The 25,774-nt window shown below is 47.6% G+C and overlaps 1 protein-coding gene across 1 annotated transcript in view; it reads left to right on the top strand.

The window, feature by feature from the left end:
• ENPP1 (ectonucleotide pyrophosphatase/phosphodiesterase 1) overlaps nt 1-25,774 on the top strand; it is a 594,855-nt gene that overhangs the window by 495,581 nt on the left and 73,500 nt on the right. The window contains exons 20-22 of the mRNA XM_069606684.1: nt 8,967-9,121; nt 19,496-19,631; nt 24,642-24,722. Of these exons, the coding sequence (XP_069462785.1) occupies nt 8,967-9,121; nt 19,496-19,631; nt 24,642-24,722 (372 nt within the window). The remainder of the gene's footprint in view (nt 1-8,966; nt 9,122-19,495; nt 19,632-24,641; nt 24,723-25,774) is intronic.

Below are 25,774 nucleotides of genomic sequence, written 5' to 3'. Positions count from 1 at the left end.
TGCCATGCATAGTGGTCGTCTGCCACCCTTTTCTAGCAATGGAAACTGTGTTAATTGTACTCCCCTGTCGTGCTTCCTATGTCTTTGGTGGCTCTAAAGGCTCTCGTCATACTCACTCTTTTCCGTCCCGGTAAGGCTCTTAGCCTCTGTGCATATGTAGTAAATTTGCCTGCGCACTGCGATCCACCTTTGGGACTCTCGAGGCATCTTTGGGTACTACCTTACTTTTCTCAGTGTCTTCCTCTCCACCCCACAGTGTCTCTCTTTCGTGCTTACTTCCCTGAATGGGCGGCTAGCCTCCCCCTTCATCGTCGTCATTTTCCCCTTGGTTCTCATCTGACCCCACGGTTCCAATGCTTTCACTGCTGTCCTCTTCTCCTTCATCTTCAAAATTAATGTGTGTTTCCCCTGTTGTTTCCCCATTACTCTGTCCAAGGAGTTGCTATCCCCCCTCAATGGAGACCCTGCTATATTCCTGCTTGTCTTCGAGGCAAAGGCTCTATCCCTCCTGCTCCTGTACTGTGTCCCTTTTCTCATTTGAACGTGTTGGTCCCGTTATGATGTCTAGTACCTCCCTGAGGCGTCTCTCCCTATTTCTATCTCTTTCCCCTTCCTGTGTTCTATCCTTCTCTTATTCTCTGTGTCAACACTCTTTAACAAGTCTTCAATTTCCAACTTCCTCTTCTCTCTCTTCACCGCCTTTCTTGTTGCTTTTTCCTCTACCTTTTTCTGTTTTTTTCTCTCTGTCTCCTCTTTCCTTTACTTCCACCTTCTCTTTTTCGTTTTTCCACCCACTCTTGTTCCTCTTTCTCTTCCCTCTCTCTTCTCTCCACGCCCTGCTTCATCTCTGTCCTCTTCTTCTATCCCCTTGCACTTCTAAACTTCCTTCTCCGTACTTCTATGCTCGGCTGCATTCCTTACGTCCATTTTGAGCAATATCTGTCCTCCTGCCCACTAATTTGGCAGAACTGTCACTTTGGTATCCCCACTACGTCCTAATATTCCTTTGCTGTCTCCCCTCAGTTTCACTTGCATGTCGCCGGGCTCCTTGCGTTCATCATTTGTAACCTCTATTCTCTTGGTTGTCTGCTTCACGCCACTAAGCGTGCCTTCGCTGCTATACGCAAGTAGTGCATAAACGGGTTGGTTTATCCTGCCGCTGCTTTTAATTCCTTCAAGTGGTAAAATCTGTGACTTTCTCGTGTCGGGTCTTTGGTTTGAGGCGGGAAAGGAGGAGCATGGGTGCTTGGCCCCTCAAATCGCTCTAGTTCAGCATTCCCTCTTTCTTGCGTGGGTTCTCTTCCCCATCCTGAAACATTTTCCATAGTTCCAGTATAGCTAATCTGTTACTCAATGTCTTCCCTTTATAGGGAGCATGTAAATACGTGGTCATGTGTTGCAGCACATATTTGAATAGATTGCCCTCCTGGGGCCATAGCTTTTTCTCTGTATCACGAGTCCATTAAACGCTATACTTGCATATTTTGTCTTGATACAACGGAAGGGGCTTGCACACATGTTTAAGGGGTGTATCCCCGATGGCAGCACTTCACTTTCTGTCTGCCGATAATTACTTGACCTCTCGTCGGGATTTATGACACGTTTGAACAGTGTCAATTTATATATTTCACAATTGTTGTCAGTTCCCAATAAAATTCTCCAAAACTGTAAAAATTCTCTAAACGTTCCACCAGCCTTTCTGGCCCACCACCATAAACAAGAGTGTGTTCCACACACTGCCCACCATAACCCTTAAGTGCTAAGGACGAGTATGCTTATCCTTTTTCCATAGTCTTCATTAAAGCTCAGCAGTTAAGGGGTTAAAGGGCAAGCCACAATTCCTTCATGTGCTCTTTGAGCCCAGCCCATATGGCATACCACTCTTTCATAATATAAACATCACCCTATCAAGCTGGAAACCAGTGTCTTCTATTTTCAAATACTTCCTGTTTCTCTCTTTTTCCTTTTTTCTCCTACCCCCATGTCTGTGCCCCATTACAGGCCTTCGCTCTCATAACAACACACCATGTCCTATTCAGCAACCTTAAATGTGACGCCAAAAGCTTACAGCAAAAAATCCAAATACTTGCACTTTCAAGTATTACAACATCCCAAGACACAACAACACAAATTACATGACACACAGCCCTCTTCCTGTCTTTCAAATCGCAGGGAATACCAAAACCAAGTGGTCCTTCTTCTATACCGCTGCATACTGGAACACATCTCCATAAGATAAAATAAGAAACCATCTTCCGCTACCAAAGCGAGCTACGCTAGACACAGGGTTCCATAAATGGGTCATCCACAAACTAAGCTGACTGCCTAGAAAACAGATATCCTTTTTTTTGTTGCTTGTCTTTTTCATCCGCAAACTAAGCTAGCGCCTATAGAACAGGTATACATTTTTTCTTCTTTTGTCTTTTTCATCCGTAAGCTAAGCTGACTGCCTAGAAATAGGTATCCTTCACAATAACATAAAACAAACAACAAATATCAATTTCCTCTCCCCAATATTTGTTGTATGGCTGAGTCTATACTTACACTGCGGATCCGCTCAAGCTCTTGGCCACCGCTTCTCTCACAATGTGCCACACTGCCATCTGGTCTGCCTGGCGTGCCACTGAGGAGCAAGCAGGAATTTCTCCAAGATGGCTCCTGGCGACCTTCTGAACATCCAGGCGTGGTTTTCAATACGGTTGTTGCGGGTCATGATGCATCCCTTTAGACACACGGCGGGAAAAAACTGTCCTAATTGCTGAGAGGTCTTACCAACCGTCCTCTGCTACCACTTGTAACAGTGGCAAGGGAACTATTATCAGTCTCCCAGTTTACATGCAGGAGGAATTGGGCTCCAAGAACGGAACACCCAGCCATAGGACAAAGTTAACTGTCTTTATTAACAACTCACCTGCAGGGATTGCAGCATGAAAAATGCAACATTCTTCAAGCGCTCTCGCTCTGTAAACGCCTGTTGTCCAGTTTTGTTAACCCAAAACATCACAAAAATGAGGTTACCTCCAAAAACCTAACAGGGGAAGGGATTGATTAGTGAAGTGAACACATTCTATAAGGGGTTAATGCGGTTATTGGGCAAGCCATATCGGGTGGCTCCTCCTGAGACCACCTCTGTGTTGCGAATACAAATTTACAAGTTAGCGTGAGGTGATCGCCAATGAAACATAGTTCAAGTTTAGCTTGGCAAGTGGTTAGGGATTGGACAGAAAGGGTCTTCTCATCCTTGGAGTTTTGGACAGCTACCAGGCCAAGTGCAACTTTTCAAGGTCGTGGGAACGACCCCGAAGGTGCTGCATTTTGACAATAACCATCTCCGATCTCCTAGGCCTTGAGACAGAACATTCGGCTTTGAACCTACTTTTCTTTTGCATACACCTGTCTTTGGTTCAATGGGAACAGCCTTCTCACTCTGGCTCGAATGAATAGGCTCTGTCTTGTAGATTCAGATTATATGTGTAGGGACCACAGAATGGAGTTCTCTTGCTTGCAACTATGAGGATTTTCGGCTTGTTTTCCCTGCAGGTGTCCTATTTCTTCTGTAAACCTTCCTTCTCTGTGTCCTTGTCAAGGCTATGCCCGGGGTCTACGCTGGCAGCCTGGTCTGCATGCTTCAGCAGGATCAACCTGTCAGCCTTTCTTTGTGTTCTTGAGTTCATCCTGCTTTTCCCATTCACTCCAATGTACCTATGGCTTCCATCTTCATTTGCATGGCTGCCGATATTAGTTACAGTTACGCTTCAGTACTCAGTTCATATGTATTCTTATGCATCTTGCGGTTTCTACATAGGAAATGGTTTACATGTTTCTCAGTCCTCGAACTATGTGAGTCCTAAGCATATTCTTTGTGACTATCAGCAATAAAGCTAAATGTCTGCGTAGCTTTGTGCAGGGGTGTCTCTGTGCTTCATGTCCTAATGTATCTATGTCATGATGTTAGTCGTGACGTCATCAGCGTTCGTCGAGGTTGCAGTCAGACAACTTGTTCAATCGATGACAGCTATATCTCTTCGATAATGACATTCGAGTATGGTCTGAATGATTGTCTAAGTGAGTAGCGCTTCTCACACCTGTGATACATCAATGATCAGGAGGAGGGGCCCAGAAGCAATGTACATCTCTCGTTTCTCTGTTGCCGTGCTGAAAGTGGAATTGGTGTAATGAGGGCCACATTTGGGTCTCCCTCTTTACTGACAGCTTACCCAGTTAACACTCTTGACAGCAGGAAGGTCTATTGAGGGCCCTGGGGAGCCTGGCAAGAACTCAACATGGAAACTGTGAACCATTCAGGAAGGAGACTGGAAGAGGCTCCTAACAAGGAATCCTGACTGGACACATATGTACTAATGGACATGCGTGTTTAGAAAAAACACTCAGTTTTGGTTTGTGATTCTGGTCCTCATTCCGAGTATGATGGTAGCCATGGAGCAGTTAGCTCCATGGCTGCCTCCCATATCGGTACCGCCTCCGGTGTTGTCCAATGGGGACTTACCGGTCCATACCGACCCTGGAGGGACCGGTAAGTCCCCATTGGACAAACCATTCCCCATTCCCATTTGAGCCCCCATAGGGCTCAATTGGGAATGGGGAGGGCGCAAATAACGGGCTCGCGAATGGCAAGCCCGTTATTTGCGCCCTGGTCCCCTAATGGGACTCGTAAGGTACGTTTGGTCCGACCTCTGTCCTCTGTCCTCTGCCCTCTGTCTTTAAGATAAGTGCATTTTAATAAATCCCCATTCCAAATAGTTGTGAAAAATGAATAAAGTCTTTGTCTTTGAAACCATATTTGTGTCTTGGTGTTTTCCCAATGCGTTTGAGACAGTACAGATCACTTTATCAGTATTGTGCTGGCAGACAAAAGGTTGTCATTTACTGTGGTGCCTTGTGGAATTTGATCAGATGAAGACCCTGCATGACAAATTGAGAATTCACTTAATTGTTACCAAAATTGTACCATATGGGCTGAGAGAATAGCTCAGGGGTAAAGTGCTTGTCCTAGAAGCAAGACAATTCAAGGCAACATAGGTTTTATCACTGGTCCCGCTCTTAAAGGCTGGCCTCTGGTATTATGTAAAGGTACTCTAACTGCTGCTATATAACTTATCCTATCCCTCTCTCAAAGTCTGGAAGAAAAAAGCTAAAAAAAAAGCTCTCCTGTCCTCTAAGCTAGGCCTACCTATTGCTAACTCCTATGTCAATGCTAGTTCCAGGCGTCTGTGTCTGATAGTCTATCACTGACATTCTCTTTTCTGTCCTGTCCCCGGACCTCTGGACTCCCCACTTGGTCTCCACTCTTTCTCCTTTCTCCTCTTCACCCATTAATGGTGGCACTAGATGGGAAGTACTCTTGGCATAAATCTCATCCTCTAGGGGCATCATTAACATCTATCAAAATGGCACTATCATGACACATGGTTCTCAACCTACCCGCCTCTCATTAAATTCCTCCCTTCTCCTGCTTCTCCTTCATCTCCCTAACCTCTACACCACCAACAGGCGCACCATGCCTGTACCCCTCCTCAGAATACTTTCATAGGTGGTAATCAGCTTCACCTAGCTACTTTGAAAGCTTCTTCTGCTGTCAAACACTCCTCTGACATCTGTCTCCTTGCAGACTTTGACCTCAACATCCTCGCACTTACAGAGGCGTGGTTCAATGCCAGCTGTGTCACTGCTCTTGACACTTTCCTCCCTGAGGGCTACAAACTCCTCTCCAAACCCAGCCCCCCCCTACCCTCACATTTGCTACCATCTACAGGCCCCCTGGCCCTATTCCTCTCTTCCTCTCTGAATGGGCCGACCTCAACTCCTCCATCTTCATCTCTACTTCCAAACTCCTCCTCTTCAGCAACTTCAATACCCACCTCGACTCACCTGAATCAGCCACTTCACAGTTCTGTGACCTCTGTGATTCTCTCCCTCTTACTATTCTTCCTTCCGGTCCCACCCACTCCAGTCTGACCCACTCAGCCAGACACACTCTGGATGCTGTCATCTCTTGCAACATCCCTATCTCTAACCTGGTAACCACCCCCACTCCTGGTCCAACCACTCTCTATTCTCTTACCACTTGCAGCCCCTCAGCCCTCTATCCGAGCCACTCCCACACTGCCAGCCTCCTTTGCCATCATTCGACTGATGAAGCAAGAGTCAGTCGCTGCCTTTGCCTCAACTTTCATCCCCCTCTGACCCCTGCTTCTGACTCTCCCTCCGACTCTGTCCTTGCTAACCTTCACCTCTTCATCTCTAATACGCTTGACATCCTTTCTCCTGTCATGAGGATTTGCCTGAAGCTTGCCTCGAAGTGCAACCGTTGGTATGACTCTGATCTAGCCTCTCTGAAACTTAAGTGCAGAGTTGCAGAATGGAAGTGGCAGACCTCAGGTTCATCCTCTGACAAACTGGCCTGCCACCTGCTCCATAGGCAATATCGTTTTTCTATCCACTCCAAGAAGATGGCCCATATACAAGTCTGCATCTCTGGAGCCACTAACAACACTGCAGCACTTTTCACAATCTGCAAGGAACTCGCCAATCCAACTGCAGTCTCCACCTCTCTCCTTCCTTCCCAGGCTCTCTGCAGTGCTCTGGCCTCCCATTTCACATTACAAATTCAGGACATCCTGTCCTCACTCACCACCACCCCCATCTCCACTCCTGCTCCCCTGCCTCCTTTGGCTCTGCTCCCTTCACTCCCCGCACTCTCCTGCTTCGTGTTATTAGCACCAGATGAGGTCTCTAAAGTTGTCAGCTCCATAGAGGTCTCATCCAAACAGGTCCTCCCCTGCTGTTCTAGAACCATTAAGGACAACATCTCCTCTCTTGACCCGGCCCTTGATGACTTCTGCAACCACTCTTTCGCCACTGGCTCTTTCCCTCTATCCCTCAAGCACACACTTGTGCACCCTCTCCTAAAAAGCTGTTTGCAGACACCTTCTGCCTGGCTAACTATCACCCTATTTCCACTACCCCCTTCCTGGGTAAACTCTTGGAGAAGTTGGTCCTCCACAATTGAGCCTTCACACTGAACTTGTTAATTGTCTCCATGATCATCAATCCGGATTCCGGGCATCTAGAGAAACAGAAACTGCTCTCCTGAAGACCCGTGAAGACATGCTCGCAAATCTTGCCTCTAACTCTCCTGCTGTTCTCATTCTACTCAATCCTTTCTCTGTCTTTGACACGGTCAACCATTCTATCCTCATACCCTCGGCATCAAGGACCAGGCACTGGAATGGCTGACCTCTTTCCTCACTAACAACCCTTCCCAGCTGCAACTGAGCCTTTTCTCCTCCACCACCACACTCTGTACCTGTGGCATCCCCCAGGGCTCTATCCCATCACTATGGCTCTTCAATATCTATGTCGCCCCTCTTGCTCACCTGATTTTCTCCTTCTCTTATTTCCAAGGTTATGCTGAACACACACAGCTTTTCTTCAAACTTCCCTCTTCTACCTCCTCTTCCTCCGCTCTCATCCCTGATTGTCTGACCGCCATCCAGGCATGCAGTGCGGCTAACAATCTCTTTTTTAATACCAGCAAGACAGAGATCCTACTCATTGGGACACCTGCACCATGTTTCCCTCCTACCCTCTGGCCGCCCTGCTTGGGTCCTCTACCGTCACCATCCTGTGAAGCCAAAAATCTTAGGGTCATCTTCGGCTTCACTTTCTCCTTCACCCCTCGGACCTTGCCAAGAAGGCCATCTTCCAGCTTCACCTCCTTAGAGGCATTCTCCCTTTTCTGACCTTTCCCCAGAAGCTCAGTGTCTCTAGAGCTCTTGTCCTCTCTAAGCTGGACTATTGCAATATCCTCTTCCTCAATCTCCCTCTCTCCTCCCCATGCCCCTACAGCTAATCTTGAATAGTGCTTCAAGATGTATTCTTGGCCTCAAGCACAGGGATCGTATCTCTGCAGCCCTTACAACTCTCCACTGGCTCCCAGTGGCTGCAAGAATCAAATTCAAGACCCTCTGCATCATACACAAGGGTTTCTAGGGCTTGGTGCCACACTATCTCCATCTTTCCCTCCATAAATACTTCTCTGCTAGAGCCCTCTGCTCCTCTAACTCCAACTCTCTGCTTGTCAAATTCTTCTCAAAGCAGAGCATGGGGGCAGGTCTCGCTCTTTGGCTGGTGCCTTCCTTTGGAACAGCCTCCGTGCCCCTCTTAGACTTCAGCTGGACCTCCTTAAGTTCTGGAAACTTCTCAAAACTCAGATTTTCTGTACCCATTTCCCTCTTTCCCTTCCCTGCTAATCACATGCCTGCCACTGAGACTGGTGGCCAGCTCCTTCATGAATCTCACAGGATATCAGGCCCCCTACCCAGTCGACACCAGCATCCCCCCCCTGCACTGCGCTTGCGGGCCCCCTGCCTGGCGACTATGCATACCACCCTTGGGATTTCTCCACCCAAGCACTTAGCCAGGAGCCTCCACCCTTGATTCTCATTGGCACTCCCCCCCACCCATGGGCTCCCACCATCAGATGCCCATACCCTGCCCCCCCCTCACTATCTCCTTCATTTATCTTCACTGCACTTGCACGTCCAAATGCCACAAGGCCCAGTAGGACCTTGATTGTATATTTACTGTTTTGCCACTGTTATTTACTCCCCTTTTCCCTCCCACATGCCTTGTGGCGCCCAGAGTCACTATTTGGTTGTATAGGCACCTAACAAATGCTCAATAAATAAATTAATTAAAATGATCAGAGATTAATTAATTTATTAAGCCATTTCCTACTTTCTGTAATCACTGTGTGCAGTATTATTTGATTTAGAAACATTCAATTATATGGCTACACCATTTGTGTTCTGATACATGTGTTAACTTATGTGCTTTCATGTTGGCAATGCAACTGATGGAAGTAATGAAAAAACACACTGTATAATATATTTTCCTTTGAATCTAATCTTGACATTTTAGTAATAGGCAGTTTTTGTTTTTAGTTATAAACTCGGAGACTGAAAACTTGCCATTCGGTAGACCCAGAGTTCTCCATGACAACAGCAGCTACTGCCTTCTTCATCATCACAAGTATGTGAGTGGATACAGCAAGGATGTCAGGATGCCCCTGTGGACTGCGTATACCATTCAGAACAATGTAAGTTCATGCTTTTCACCTTTAAAACTCTGTAATATATGCAACCAGAATGTAAAATATAATAGTGAAATAATAACTTTTGGTTGCTAGTGGAGGAAGATGGGGGGAGGGGTTGAGAGGTCAACTGGAAAATATCATTTAAACTTCCATATGGCTGTGTAGACTTTTCCCAGCTCATTCCTTCCTTGGACCTTTGTGATCTATCCGAGTGCCTGGAGACCATGTAAATGGCAGTGGTGCATGGTATAAATCCCACTAACATCACATAACATCTAAAAGAGAAAGCAGCAGGCAGGGGTGAGGTGGATCTACAGGTGTGAACCCTTTTGGAATTTGGCCTAAACGAATGAGTGAAACCATCCCATGCATCAAGACTAACCAAACTATGGTGAGGTGCATCTTGCAGGTGATCAGTGGCTGATCTAGTGCTGTATATAGATTAGGCCGTTTGCAAAACATATGTGTTTACAGTAACATTCTGAACATAGGCGACTTACCTTCAACTCTAATAAGAATGGCAAGAGAAGCCGACTAATCCCAGACCAGTTAAATATAGCTACCTTTCAGTTCTGGTGTAAAAAATGGCAAATCAAAACTACTTGAAGAGAAGGAGAGCAACGGTTGTGAATTGTGTTCCTAATGTTAAATGAGTGATGCTTTCAATCTAACAGCTGCTGCTGATTCTTATGCTTTTATTGTTAACCAGCGCTGGTCACAAGGTAATAATTAGGAAACACTTTAGCAATGGATGGCTCCCAAAACACTCGTCTCTGACATGTTTGCACAAGATCTCACACACACACGTTCCACAATTTACAAAATAGTCCTTTGGCACTACACATCCAAGGGGACACAGTTCAGTTTTTAGTTCTCATGTTTTACATAGTTGATTGTCAGTCACTTACCATATCAGAAGGCACGGTTTCAAATAAATAGTAGATCGTTGGCACAACGTTTTCCAAAAAACACTCTTTCAGATTAAATGTTTGTATGCTGCACAGTTTTTACATAGTTCTCTGGTTCTTGGTTGATCAGAATACAGTTTCAGATTGACAGTTTATCACATCTCTTGAATGCATGCTGTGCCTTATAGGGTATCCACAACTTGGGACGTATTGCCATCTTTCTCAACATAGTAGTCCAGCAATCAGGCTTGCAATGGTGTTTCCTTCTTCTTGCTCCATACTTTACCAAGTGGCCATGGCACTTTTAACCTTTCCCTCCCTTTCTGTTTATGACAGCGCTTTACCTTGTCCCAGCCTTACACTTCACACTATTTGCAACACAGTCTCGATTTTTTGGTTTCATACTCTTACGTCCTGTCCCCTTTCCTCCATACTGCATGGGTGTCCCTTCCTACGAACGGGAGATGGAACCTTTTTCACCAGAAAAAACCTTCTTCCCCTTCAAATTTAGAGGTGCAGCCTTGGGAGCATGCGCTAGCCTGACTCCGCCCACCAGTGCCGCACCTCGGTCCCTTTTTCCACGTCGACAGGAACGGGCCGATTTCACCAGCACTCCTGGGTTTGGCTTCGGCCATGTAATACCACACTCTCTTCCCTGGATTCTTCCGTCTTTTTGTCTTCTTTTTGTCATTCAGGTACTCGGTCCGCCGGCGTCGCGCTCCTCCCCGGCGCATGTCGACTTTAGTGGGCTTCAGCAGGTGTCCAGCCTGCAAGGGGTTCTTCCTTATGTCCAACCTCCACGCTCTATGCCTCCGCTGCCTTGTCCCTGACCTGGGAAGGTTGGGAAGGTTGTACCGCGTGCGACGCACTAACTCCACGTGCACTGAAGAACAGGCTAGCTAGGTGGACAGAGCTCTTCGAAAGGTTGCCTTCAGAGGACTTGAATAACTTCATTAAACAGAGATCGAGGCTCAAGGGAGGGCTGCTATTTTCCATTGTACCCCGTAAGGGTGACTCCTTCCTGAGGAAACGCCCAAGCGGGAGGCACCTCTTGGGTTCTGGTACCAGCACGCGCACCGAGGCTAGTCCAGCTACCAATCTCACGGCCGAGGGGGTCATCAGATCTTTCCGGAATCAGTGCTTTACCGGGTGTACATCCGAGGGCCAATGCCCTAGTACCGGCTCAATGACCGAGGGGGCACCTGCACTCAGCACTATCGGTGACAATGCCAAGGGCAATACGCCTTCCAGGCCTAGACCTGAGGTGCAGGGTAGGCCTCATGCTCCACCACAAAGAGTCTTGGAGAAGGCTGGGCCCAGGGAGCCATGCACCACGACTTTGGCACGTGGCACGCAGCTCGACAAAATGGCCACCGGGCCAGACAACATGACCACTCGTCCAATGCCACTCCTAGGAACGGAGCAGGTGGGTGAAAGAGTTTCAAGGTGGGACTAGTGTCAACCAGGTACGTGGCCTACAGTTTATCTATCAGCAGCGCAGGGCAGGTTTCCTGTGTAAACTAGACAGAGTGCGCTCAGGCCCCAGCAGCCCCCAGCCACTCTGTCAATATCACCTGCCAGTCAGGGACATGCTCCCTCCGGTCACTCCACCGGTGCCCATAGTCATTCCTCCCATGGCTCTGGTGCCCCAGGCCCCAGTGCTGCCCCTGCTGCCCCTGCCGGCTGCTTCGATTCCGGCTCCCCTGCCTCCCACATTACAGGCGCCTCCACAGCAGCCTCCGGCTCCGGTCTCCACACCGCAGCCCATGGCGCCCAGCACTCCTCCACCCGCCCCGGTCCAGCCAGACACTCTGGTGGACACAGACGAGGAGGAGGACCCTGACACGCCATCATCAGCAAAGGCATTCCACAACAGGCTTGCAGGTTTCGCAGAATATTTGGGCCTTCCTCAACCCGAGGTAGAGCAGCCCAAGAAGGGGGACTTGGCAGAAGTCCCCACCCTAAGACCCCTACAAAGACTGGTATCCTGATGCAGAAGGACAGTGTGGCTCTGGCCAAGAACGGGTGTCTCAAGCCACACTCGGCCCAACCTGTCAATCAGCGCCTCGATGCCAGGTATAGATGGATGGAGGGGGATACACTCTTGTTCTCGGTGCACCCCCAGCCGCATTCTTCGGTGATCGCTGCGGCGTCACTGTAAGCCTTAGTCGTCCTCTGCCATCTCGTCCTCGGCTCTGCTATGCAAGGAGGAGAAAATCTTGGCGGCGTACAGGAAGAAGCTGTACTCCAACGCCTCCCTGCACCTGCGTCAGGCCAAAGCTGATGCCATGCTGTCATCCGCTAACTAGAGGCTTTGGGGGGAAATAGCGGACTTCCTTCTGGAACTTCTGGTGCAGAGCCAGGCACGCTTCAAGGCAGGTCTAGGAGAAGCCAAGCTGGTAGCACAGGACATCATGGAGTCCACCGTGGCCCACATGTGGCCGGGCCATCTGCATCGCCAGGGCCATGAGAAGGACGGCCTGGCTTCGGGCTAATAAGTTTAACCCCGATGTCCAGGATCCCATATTGGACCTTCCGTTTCGAGGGTAGTGACCTCTTTCACTCTACCACTGATGAGGAATTAGATAAAAAGAACAGCTCACAAACTGCAAAGTCTTTATCCTGACGAAGGCCATGCCCAAGGCGTACACCCAGTCGCATCAATGCTCTGACACGAGGCAGGCATATGGCATGTTCTGGGGATTCCAGGAACTGAGGTCGAAACAACCTGACCGCTCACTGAGTCAGCACCGGAGCAAGCAACAAAAAAAGGGGGGGCAAGGGCTTTTTCCAGTCCCCCTCCTCAGCAGCAGCCTCAGAAGGAAAAGAAAAGGCATGACGCGTCCCTTCGGGTGCACGTGTCTCCAGTGGGTGGCAGGCTTGCCTCTCACGTGCCTTTCTGGCCACAGAACTTTGCGGACTCCTGGATCTTCTCTGTAGCATCCACGGGGTACCGCCTACCGATACCTCCCTCTCCTCCCTCCTTCCCTTCACTCCCACAGATTGGGACAGCAACTCTGTTGGCAGAGATCCGGTTGCTTGTCGAGAGCCAGGCAGCGGAAGAAGTGCTAGCCTCCCAGAGAGTATTTGGCTTCTACTCCAGGATTTTCGCCATATACAAAAGAAGAACCAGGCTGGCCTGAGAGTTGTATTGGACCTATCCACCCTCAACCTCTCCCTCCCTCTTCAGAAATTCAAGATGGTTACGCCAGCACTCATTGCAGAAACACTAGACAGGGGAGACTGGATGTGCTCCCTGGATCTGAATGACTCCTAGCTAAATTTCCCGATTTGGCAGCCACATCGCTCCTTCCTACGCTTCAGGATCATGGGCTGTAATTTCCAGTACAAGATGCTACCCTTTGGCCTCAAAGGCGTGCAGGTGGTCACATGTCACACCTATGTGGCAGCCATAAGGGCCTACACAAATTTGTAGGAGGAGGTCTTTTCCTCTTCCAACCCGATAGTCAAGAAACATCTGGCAGGCTTGTCCAGGCTTTACCCGCCCATCAAGAAGCCACACCCTGTGTGGGACCTCAATGTGGTGTTGGGCGCATTGGCACACAAACCATTCAAGCCAATGGCGTCAGCGGACATCAGGCTGGTCACCATTAAGACAGCTTTGCTAGTGGGACTCACCTCCGCTCGCGTGTCAGTGAGATCCAGGCTCTTGTGGCCTCAGAACCTTATACCACTTTCCACAGGTATAAGGTGGTCCTGCGGACTCACCCGGCGTTCCTACCAAAGGTACCCTCCTCTTTCCATCTAAACGAGGAAATAGTCTTACCTACGTTCTTCGCTGACCCCAAGGATGAGGCTCAGAGAGTCTTGCACTGTCTGGATGTCAGACGTGCTCCGTAATTCTATCTGCACAGGACCAACGGCTTCTGCAAGCTGGACACACTTTTTGTCACCTTCTGGGGATCCAGTACCGGTTATCAGGCATCCAAGGCTTCTATTGCACAGTGGATGGGTGCGCCTATGAGGGGCAGCATAAACTACAGCCAGCCAACATGCACGCTCACGCTGTCAGAGCCAAGGCCACGGCCATCGCATTCCAGCGGCAGGTTCCGTGGCAAGTCATAAGCAGGGAGGCCACCTGGGCCACCTCTTTGGCTTTCTGTAAGCATTACTATTTGGACGCGTGCTCTAAGTCACACACGGTTCTAAGGAACTTATTTGGTTAAGGAGGGTCCTCTCCCCACCCTGGGGCTACATTCAGTTGTAATCGCCCATGCGATTAATGTACTCTTAGTCCCCTTTCCTCCATACGTCCCACCATCCTCACCCCTAAAAATACTGCTGTCATTAGGCAATGTTAAATATTGTCGACATGTCGATGGGGACTGAGGTGTGGCACCGTTGGGCGGAGTCAGGGTAGCGCATGCTCCCACGGCCGCACACCTCTAAATTTAATGGGGAAGAAGGTTTTTTCTGGTGAAAAAGGTTGTCTCCCGTCCCTAGGAAGGGACACCCATGCAGTATGGAGAAAAGGGGACTAAGGACTAATAGTATGTTAGTCACTACGGTGAGTAAATTGTAATATATACTTGAGCAATCTCCTGCCCACATATTTGCCAGCAGAACCTTTGAACTTGCAACACTCTCTTCACTCAACATTATTTGGGGGTCTCATCAGCATACTACAAAACAGGCCATTTTACCTTGAAATATACACCTTCAATCTATCGGCTTCGATATGTTTTAGCCGTCTTGCATTCGCTTACTTCATGAAAGGGAATTTGAACTTGTGACAGTTATCTTCAATTTCCTGTTGTGAATGTTTTTAACTTCCTCTCCTATGATATGACTCACTTTTTGTCAAGGTTGTCACTACTCCCTTCAATTTGAGATGTGTTTCATGAATATTTCTCTAGGTCGGTTCACTCTAGAAGCCTCTCACCTGTTCTCCGGATGTTGGCCTACTGTCACAAAGCGGAGCAGGATGAACAACATACAGATGCCCATTCTGAGTTCACATAATATTTCTTTGCAATATTCTTAACTGAAAATAGAAAATGGCCCAAACTCCTTCTCCCGACCCCCATGGCTTCCTTCCCAACCATACATAAGGGGGGTTCACCTGGTTTGTAGATACTGGGCCTTGATCAGCTCTATGGCCTTCATCCCTCATATGGGTCTAACGAAAGTTCAAACAATGTAAACAGACAATGGTTTCTCAATGATTTTCAATGAAGTAAAATTCTCTGGAGAAGGGGCAAAAATTAAAAGTTTGCATAAAGCCAAAAGTCTCTCCACAAAAGTACAACAGTCTCCTTTTGCAACTCAAAATCTCTGAATGTGATTTTCCTTCCTGGAATGGTCTCAATCACTCAATCTGTTTGGTTTAGGTGGCATTCGCTCAGTCTAGGTGGTTTAGGTGCCCACGATTATTTTTTTATTCTTTGTCTCTTTGCTCCCAATCAACTTCTTCCATCTTGACTTTCTTGTTCGCAGGAGTCCTGTTCTCTTGATTTCTCTGGGTTTGAGTTCTATGCAGCGAAGAGCAGGCGACCATAGTGTTTCCATGCCAGGCCTCAGAGTTGCCACCACAGCAACTTTAGTTGATTTGGTGGCTGGGCTTGAAAGTGTACTTCTCTCTGCTTGGCGAACCTGGCTCCAGTTCCTAACTTCCTCTCTGTTGCCTACTGCTCTGGTTTCATAGCCACAGGGCTTTCTCTTCTCAGTCTTAAACTCTCTGCTTCTCTCTCTTTCCTTTCCACCAACTCAATGCTTCACAACATGCTCGTATCTCCACCACTTTTCCAGTCACACCTTTCTGTTTTAAGTTGTGTCTGTTCGTGTCTCCCTTTTCTATTCGTCGACCTCCAATCTTCTGTCTCCTATCCCTCTCATGGTACCCTTCTGTATCTACTCTAAACACCATTTTCTCTTTCAGTTGCTCCTTGGTATCTTCCTCCCCTTTGGGATCATGAGCTCTTTGTTCTCTTCTCACTTGTTTTGTTCCACACTTTCTGGCTCACCACCTCCTCCTAACTTTTCATATAGCCTTCTTCTCTGGCCTTCGTGAAGGCCATCTATTCTCAACCGCTTTATCTTCTCTTCAGTTGCTCTCCCTCTCCACCGAATCACTCACCCCTTTTCTGCTGTTGTCCACTTCTTGTCTGCTCTCTCCTCTCCAGCTGTTATCTTTCTTCACCTATTTTTTTTTAACCCTTTCTCCTCTTACACACTTTCTCATTGCCCCCTTCTTTGGCCTTCTGTCTTTCGATAACTCCTCTTTCCTCCAGCTCATCGCACACTCATACTCTGTCCTGGTGTATCCTCTAAACACCCACACTGCTCCCAAGGTTTAATGCTTTTTGAAAGGGTAAACGCCCACCCCTGAGGTCTGCCTTTACTTAACTGTCTCCCGCTATTAGTCTCCATTTGTATTTTGGGGTTTTAATGTGTTAGCAGTTTCCTATTGCTTTGTTGGCACCATCCTCCTCCCTCCCTCAAGGTCATCCGAGCCTAGTTTATAGCCAGCTCACACCTTGCTTTTCCCGGATTTCCAGGACCATTCACTGAGCCGCTGCTGCTATCACTGCGGATCCCGGTGTTCTGCTTCCTCGCCCAACCCTGTTCAATGGTTCACTCTGGTGAGATGAACACATTTCTCAGGCACACAATTATTTGTGTATTTTTTAAACCTTGCAGAGACTTTGTTTACCACAGGGTTCTAAAACACCTGTGTTCGCGGACTCAATGATATTAAATTCTCTCTCTGGCTTACCTGCATTCCACTGTTGAAGAATCTCTCACTAGAGGCAAATCACCTTCCAGGGTTGAAGGTCTCACACTACTCTTATCATTCGGTTTCCACTCCTGTTTACAAAATCTGGGTTTATCACTGCCATTACGTCTACACCGGTTCAGTGTTCCCTGTTGAAGGAGCATGCATACTGTTAGGGCTCAGTTTACAAAACCCTGACACACTATCAAGGTGTGGTGGGGTAAGCCAGGAGAAACTCCCCTCTTCACCACCAGGCCTAGCATAGCTTAGTGGGTGGTGGAACCTAGCCCCTACATCTTCCCCACCTCCCATCCCATGTGTCAGGCATGGGACCTTGTCACACCTCACAGCTTTGACTTGGATTTTGGGTCTTTAGTGTCTGGTTAGCCTCTAGTTACTGGCTGTAGTGTGGACCTCCAGCGATTCAACTCCTGCTCTCCACTGTCCACCTAGCAGGTCGAATTCTCTTCTCTGAAACAGATTTAGCATTACCTGTGTGATGTCACACTCATTGCTGACCATTCTCCTCTGTAGTACTGCTGCCCTGTCATTGGGGTTCGCTCAGTACTTGCAGTGCTGCTTTCACAGGGTTCTGTCCTCTGCTTCACGTTTTTTGGCCCATATTTCCTCATTTCTCAGGTCCTCTCGTAGATAAGTAGAATGTTTTTATTTTTATATTTTATGTGTGCCACAGTGGATATGGCTTTTAGTTAATCCTGCAACCTACTTTTTAATTTGCTCATTTTTTATGGTGCATCCCCAAAATGGAGTATGTGCCAGCTTTTGTTCTCAATGGCTCCAACCTTTTAGTCTAGATGTAAAATGTTTTCCATTGCAAAGTGATACAATTTGTAGTAGACTGGTTCTGTCTCAGTGAGTCCTGATGATGCTTCAAACATTGTTTCCGGAGAACCCATCATTAATTGTTCCCCTTTAAGAATACTATCTCACTGTATGAATGCACTCATTCCTTCTCGTGCCCAGCATGAGAGATCTGTCATCAAAAACCTTGTCTCATCTTCTATATTCATCTTCAGCCCTGATCTCAGGAGTGCCACAAGCCTTGGCAACTTGCTGCCAGCACCATAAGGCTGTTACCCGCATCACGCTTGGAGCCTCACCTCACTGTCCCCCTCTGTCTGGGTGCTTAACATATGCTCCAGCCCTGCGGGCATCGCTTCCACCGTACATGCACTTGTGTGTATCAACTTTATCCTCACTCCGTATTGTAGTACCACTGGTTTCCACCAGGTGGTCTGTGGCCAGCACTGCTGGTTACCCCGCTCACTCCAGAGCTTCTTTCTAGCCCTTGCCCCTTCAGCATATCGAAGCAGTCAATGTTTCTGGCCCAAGGCCAGCCTTCAAAACCGCAGCGCCCAGGGCAGCAAAACTAACATTTGGTGCCCTTCCCCCTCACCCCGCGCGCCCCTGGCCATGCGGGATGGGGAGGGGGGAACCACATTTTTCCATAGGCATGGCGCCCCATTGTTGTATTGTATTGTATTTTGTTATTTATATAGTGCTCTTTCCCCACTTGTGTGGCCTCAATGCGCTTTTTCCTTGGATGAACGCCCCTGGTGACTGTAGTCGATGTCATTGGAGAGTTCTAGGGGGGTTAGTTTAGGAGACGCGTGTATGCATGTTGCTGTTCTAGGACTTATGTGACTGGCAAGGCTCGACTAAGCAGCCCTAGAGAGGTCAGACACATGGGTGGGTGCTGTTGAGGGTTAGAGATAGTTTGCTATTGTTGAGAGTTTATGTGGGTCAGCTATACCAATTCCTTTTGGGTGGTGGTCGCTGCGTGCTAGTGGTAGAGGTGTTGAGGTATGTCCGGTGTTTCAGTCTGGACGGCTATGTGTGCACTAGGCCGGATGTGCTTAGCCGTAGGCGTATTCTATCATGCATGGATGCTTGGCGTGCCTGCGGCCTGTGTCCACGCTAGTGGTGCGAGCTATACGTACCGTAGATTTGAGAGTCCTGTATATTGGGAGAGAGGCCTACACCTAACATTGAGATGCGCTCCGGAGTGCATCTAATTTTGATAGGGCGCTTGCCGTGTCTTCTCCCACCACGTGAGCTCGGGGGAGCCCTTGAAAGACTCCCTCGAGCTGGCAAGGTGGGGGGCTAACGGCAAGATGCCTCGGGCGACCCTGCCCTAAGGCCAGCCCTGGTGCCACCTCAGGACACTATTGTGGCTTGTGTGTTCATTTTTTCGTCCTGAATACGGCAAATACTACTGTTGGCTCAATTTTCATTTAAAGATATAATTTATCTTAGCAAATATCTTATACCAAAATGTATTCCGAGCTGGAAAGGGTCAAAATGTGAGGAAGCGTTGTGGGGGACTCCTTTTACCAAATCTTTACACCCGAAATGCTTGCAGCCTCTCTGAGATGAGCCTGAGCAAATCTTTATGAATCCCATTTGCAGAGGAGCATGCCAGACATGCCCCAAACATCTCACTGTTGCTTCGCATTGAGGATCCGTGAATCAGGTGCAGGGCAGGAGGTGCACATCAGGCATTTTTGGGGCACCTCTTGACTTGCTCCAGTGCAACGGTTTGTCAGTTACAACGTATTGGTTTTTGAATGCTTGTGTTTTGCACCATATTACCGTATTATTTTCAGTTAGATTCATGCAACGGTCCCAAATCAGTATTTGGTGAAACAAAGTGTGCATTTGTGTGACAGCAGGAAGTACATGTTTTAATTTAGGGCTGCCTTTTTCTCCTAGGACATTGTGACCAGTTCGGTGGAGAATGTGTCCAGCTGCATCTTTGCAGATGTTCGGCTCCCTCCTGCACAGAGCCAGAGCTGCTCGTTTTACAGTAATCAGAGTCTTCTTAAATATGGCCTTCTTGCACCTCCAAGTAAGTGCAACGCTTATTGTGCATTGCTCGATTTCTTGGATTGTAATAATATGCTGTCTCCTATGTCAACCTGTCATCATGCAATTGCATGATGAAATTCCCAGATTTAAACTGACCACAGCCGGAGGAACTAGTTTCCTAGTTAAAGCTGCGCAATCATGGAATACACTCCCATTTGACCTCAGATGACCCCAACCTTACGCCAAATTTAGACACAATGTACTCAAATGGCTTTGCACTAAGGACTCATAACCGCTTCTTCCCCTCCGTACTGCCGCTCTACCTTCCGGACATAACTTCGACAACCATTGCACTTAACACTGCTACTGCAACCTACACACCTGACCTTGTATTCCCTGGCTGCAGGGTCTCGCTAAGCTGCAGGGTCTCGCTAAGTATACCTAATGTTAAGCATTGCCTTGTCATGTACATAAACTCATCAATATCCTCTATGCTCCTTGATTTGCAAAAGTCTGCACTGTATTATAGGGATGTATGTACATGTATGTACCTGCCTGCGACGGGTAATTTAATTAAGCTTCGAGACTTCTTGTACTGTTGCGCCCAGCTACCCAGGGTTTGGTGCACATTATCAAATCAATAAACTAATCAAATCAATAATGTGTTTTCTCAGCAGCCTGACTGCTGTCAGTAGCCCGGGCTCATGCCTAGTGAATTCTGTTGCCGACAACACCAAGACCAGCCTTTATAATGTGTATTTTGTTTTAACCCCTGAAGCCTTAAGGACGTGTAGTTGTGTCCTAATGTGCCCAGGGAATCATTGAATCCCTGCCCAGCCCCCCACTAAAGTATCTGGGTGCACATGTGATGGTTGCTGGTCGGGCTGTCAGCATGTCTTATTGCTTCCCTGCAGCAGCAGCAGCAGCAGCAGCAGCAGCAGCAGCAGTGATTGCCAGAAAGTGGATTTCTAAGTCCCAAGCAGTGACATATGAATGTGTGCACATCTCTGAAGTTTGCTTTGCGCAGCTGGCACAGTCTACTTGGATATTTGTGTACCAGTGCATTGGGGGAGGGGGTGGCAGGGGTTACTCGTTGTACATGGACCCAACTTGCTTATCTTTCGCATATGCCACTGCAGAGTCTGCAAAGATGATATCATTGTGGATGGGTGGCAGTGAATTACAAAGTAGCTTGCCCAATGGGTGACCCACAAGTGCTTGCACGTGACCCCCTCTGACTGGGAAAACTAGCACCGCAGTGGTGAATCCACTGAGTGGCATCAGCTTCAGCCCCCGTATGCACACGCTGCTGCAGAGCGATTCACTGCTGGGATGCTGTCCAAGACCACGTTGGCCCAGCAGTCATTATGCCTACTTACCCTGTTCTTCGCATTGAGAAGCTACATACATGGCCAATTTGTGGATCTGTTTAATCAAAATAGAAGGTGAACAGTTCTAATCTCTGACCATTCGCCCCGCTAGGTACAGCCACATTTTAGTACCCTAGCCTTCTAGCATCAACAGACATGAAATGGATTTAGGAAGGACAGTTGTCACCATGTTTTCAGGAAATCTACAGCATAATGCTTCATTGGAACCAGGGAAGGGCACTCACCCAATCAGGTGGCTGGAACAGCGAGCAAGAATTTACATTCGCCGTCCGCTATCCCAGCATCCCCCACCCACCCAGGCCATTCCCTGGGTGGCGCCATTTTATTTTTTGTTATTTGGGAAGGCAACAGGAAGTATCTCCCTGTTGCCCCCCCTCCCAATCTCCCCCCAAGATCCACAAATCCCCTTTCCCACCCCCTCCCTCCATCACCACTTATCTGCGGGACCAGAGTTCTGTGCTCGGGTCCCGGCACTCCTCCCGTCTCCTGGGCCACCGAAGAAATGTTCCATTTTCCATATGAAGCAGGGCATCTTTTTTTTCATTTTGTTTTCTTTTTTCCTCTGGAGATTGGCCGCACAAGCAGCGCAAATATCCCAAGGAAACTAATGAAAGCTATTCGCACCCTAGATAAAACCAGGGGTGTGAATGGCTTTCATGCCTGCTCAGGAGGGCGGGCATGGCTGGGAACGGCCCACAGCCTGAGCTGAGGCCCTCACTCTGCTTTGGCCTTCCTTAGCTGGGATTGGCGGGCCATTAGCGGCCATGATGTCCGCCCTCCTGCATGATGCTATGGACTCGTCTAGGATAAGCCTGTAGTGGTAAAGGAGGTGTCGAGATCATGCATACAAGCAGTTATGCATAGTCTAGCATCACCTTTACCTCAGTGGGAGATTTTCTTGTAATTCTCAGGCAGAGCGTAGGCACGGATCCAAATGTAAAATCCTGTTACCCCGTCCACTCCCCATGAGCATCTCCGCTAGCATCTCAATATCTAAATTTGATGCTGGCAGATACGCTCTTGATTCTCATGCAATCCGCCTCCAAAAAACAAGGCGCTACCATAGGAACCCATGCAAACGCATGCAGCCATGCATGCACACAGTGTGAGGAATTTTGGGCAAGGATGAAAATGTATTATTTCCATGTTACATCTACATCCTTTTTCATTTGTATTTTATTGAAGTTTCTTTCCACATATAATGCACCATATACATAACAAGTCCCTTCAAGGTACCAGGAAGAGAGAGGAGGGGGGATGGATGGGTCAAGGGACACAACTGGTACACCCAGGCCTTACCTACTGCTAGGAAACCACTTTCCGCGTAGTTAGAAAAATTGAACACCACAGATAATATGTACGTGTATATGGCAAGTTCTCAATGGTGTTCCGTGGAAGGATAACATGGTAGATGACTCTAGGCTATTCAGTCGAAGGCTTGCTTTAAGAGTTCTGCCTTCAGAGCTGCTGACATCCTAGCAGTTTTACCTTTGGTACAAGCCTGTACTACTATGTTAAAGTGGTACCAGTAGCGGAGCAGCCAGACTTATCTCAAGATTATATGAGCAGTAGCAGAGATTACACAAAGGGACCACAATTACCGTGACTCAAGCAAACACTGACTCAAGGTTTCAGTTAAAAAATATAATTACATTTATTTTTAAACCATTTGTTATTAACACAACACTTCTGTTAAATTAAAAACCACACGTTAAATACACTACAACTGACCAATTCACTTTGTACGGTATAAATCAAGGTAAGTACCCTGCGTTTGAGAGAACCGGTATTACGAAACAATAGACGTTACCGTGAATACGATTGCGATCACTTTTTGACAGTTCGGCCTACTAAATAAACGCGTATCCGCTGCAAGAAATGCTACCGGGGCAAAAACACACTTAGCACCTGAGATACCCAGAGAGAGTTGGGGGCAAAAATCATAGGCAATATGGTAGTTAGGCAAACAGAATCAAAGAACACTCATAGACAGAATTTAAGAGTCAAGAGGCCGGAGCCAGTGTCAAGTGGAACCGGGTTCCTGTGTCGAGGATCACACGTCGGATAGTTTGCAATTCAAAGTTGCCAAGAGTACCTTAGATATTGTTAGATGTTCGGAAGCAAAAGTTATAAGAAGGAGGGAAAAATAAGGGCAAGCCTTATAAGCGAGAAATAGGGATTTCACCCAAAATTCCTCAAGCAGGACACAGTACCTTTTCAAAGAAGAAGCTGGTGCCACGGTAGTCGTTCCTGGTAGTTTCCGGTAGACCCACGATTCCTGGCTTCGGCGCGAAGAAGGACGATGAAGGGGGTCTACACCACACAGGGATGAGGCCGGCAGCAGTGACGATGAATAAAAGGTGCGCTCCTTAAAAACAGGAGAGGCTCTTCAGGTGGCTATCTGGACCACTACAGCAGTGTGCAGCGATTTTGACCACAAAAGGGACATCTGGATGAAGAAGATGAGCTGGTTATCCCCACCAGGCTCAAGGGAAGAAGACCCCGGACTGGATCTCCTCTTAGTTGTTGAAGGGTAGATAGCGCAGGACTGCAGCAGGGCTTCACCGGTACAGGATAGTTTCAGCAGTCGACCTCTCCTCCGCTTCTCTTCCGTTCCTTGTAGTTCCAGTGGTGTCTCTCTGACTTCCAGCCCAAGAGACCTGCCTTTTATGCGAAAATCCCCCATTCACACAGCCTGGCTGTCAATCACACAGCAGGGGGGGTTGTCCTGCCCAGACAACCATGTCAGCCAATCATGAAAAAGTGCGACTTGGGTTTCCTAGCATACCCTGTTCAGGGGGTGACTACACCCCTCCCTCACATTCAGCCTACCTAGACACCAAGGTGCCTTGAGGACGGCTTCTTGGTAGAAGCCCGCCCAAAGACATCGAACAAAGAAGGCAAACCTGGTTTGCCGTGCAAAGTAAAACACAAGAAGGAGTATAACAAAAAGAAATGGCGAATAAACTGCACCGGAGCCAAAAGAAAAAGCATTTGGTCAAGCGGGTTTAAGTTCGAGGCTAACACAATAGCCTACAATATTACCACGGTTATATAAGATAACCGCGGTAGAAAATTAGGGTAGATACCGCTGCCACCAGCCATGTCTAGATGTTAAAAATAGCGAAACAATGCTCTAGGAGGTACAGATAAAAAAGGGCTAAGGAGTAACCCTTTCCAGCACTCCATGTAAAATGGTGTGTACTGGATATGTGGTTAATTTGACTAAATAAAGTTAATGGTAACTTTACCCTTTTCTGGGGGACAGTAGTCAGCCTCAGAAATGGAGTTGGTGAACGACAACCCTGTGTCACTGCACAGAAGGTGCTGTGTGACACACACAAGAAGGGGGCTTCTGAAGTGGTGTACTCCAGAGTCCACAATCACAAAAACAGGTAAAAACACATAGCAAAACACAAGTCAGAGTGGTGAAAAGCGCACGCTCTTACCAAGTGGAAAAGAAATAACTCCAGGGATCCAGCAAAGCTGCTGAGGAACTCACTATGTAAGGGAAATTAGCCATGGCATGAGAATTCTCCCTAACAGAGACCATGAAGTAGATAATGCACAATCACATGTTTTTTAAAGAGTCATATCAGACACAATATTGACATTCTTTCTGTGCCTAATGAAGTCTGAATTGGAAACCTTTCTTCTAGGTGTTTTAAGAGGCACAGGAGGCAGCCTGTACAGTGGACTGATAAACAGCAACATGGTGCCAATGTACCCGGCGTTCCAAGGTAAGTGCTACCATTATCGGTCTTGGGCACCACAGCACGGGTGGAGTTTGGTCAACAGAGTAAAACGTCTTGATAATAAAGCTTCCAGGCCTTCTTGCTCTTTTAACCAGCATTCTACCCTCTGGACATTTCTTTATCTGGCATGGAAACTTTACCTGCATGTTAACTTTATCTCGCATGTTAACTTTATCTGGCATGGAAACTTGATCTGGGATAGTTTAACCAGGCACATTCATGTGTATAGTCAGTCGGGGGGAAACTGAACCCATGTCATAGGGGTTCCTTAGTTCCTTCCACTGGCAATTTCTCACTACCTTATTTCTGACTGTTCGTGAAGATATGCTTACTTTTTTTTTTCAATTCTGTATATTCTATTTAATGTTAAACTTAATGAAGTTGCGTCTATGTTAGTAACACAGGATATGACGTTTCGCAGTTCTGCGCCACACATGTGAATATGATTTTAAAAAGCAACGGTGTGATCTTCCTGCAGAATAACATATAAAATGTTGCAGTCATATGAGATGAAGTCCACGGTGGTCCATACCGCTAATAAAGAGAACCATACCTTTTCAGTATTCCAGTTCCACCAACCAATCACGGCGAATACAGGCCTAATTAAGTACATTTGTGGGGGCTGTGTCACGGAAGAATGAGAGTAGCAGTAATGTGGGTAACTTGTCTAAAATCGGTGGATATGAAAATAAGTTCTGGTCATAAGGGAACAAGCTGTGGCAAAATCAAGAGCTCTGGCTTTTGTGTAGGCATGGCATAGGCATTTGTCAGGCACTGCCATAACACCTAGCCGTAAGTTGGCAACAGCTGGAAAATGGTGTGTGTACTTGGGTATATGACAGCAGAGTCTGGCAGATTCCTATCTGACACCTATTCACAAGCCAAAACTGGTGTCTTTGCTAGCACTTGGTTGAAGGCACACTTGGCTAAGACATTTGTATTACAGCCATAGAGCATTAAAAGCTGCATTAACTCACAGACGACTGCTTAGAAATTATACTTGCAGGCCTTTACAGCACAAGGTTTGAAGCTACCAG

The sequence above is a fragment of the Ambystoma mexicanum genome, chromosome 4p (genome assembly GCF_040938575.1).
Source record: "Ambystoma mexicanum isolate Mex_15411 chromosome 4p, UKY_AmexF1_1, whole genome shotgun sequence".
NCBI lineage: Eukaryota > Metazoa > Chordata > Amphibia > Caudata > Ambystomatidae > Ambystoma > Ambystoma mexicanum.
This window is presented reverse-complemented; position numbering and strand designations above follow the sequence as displayed.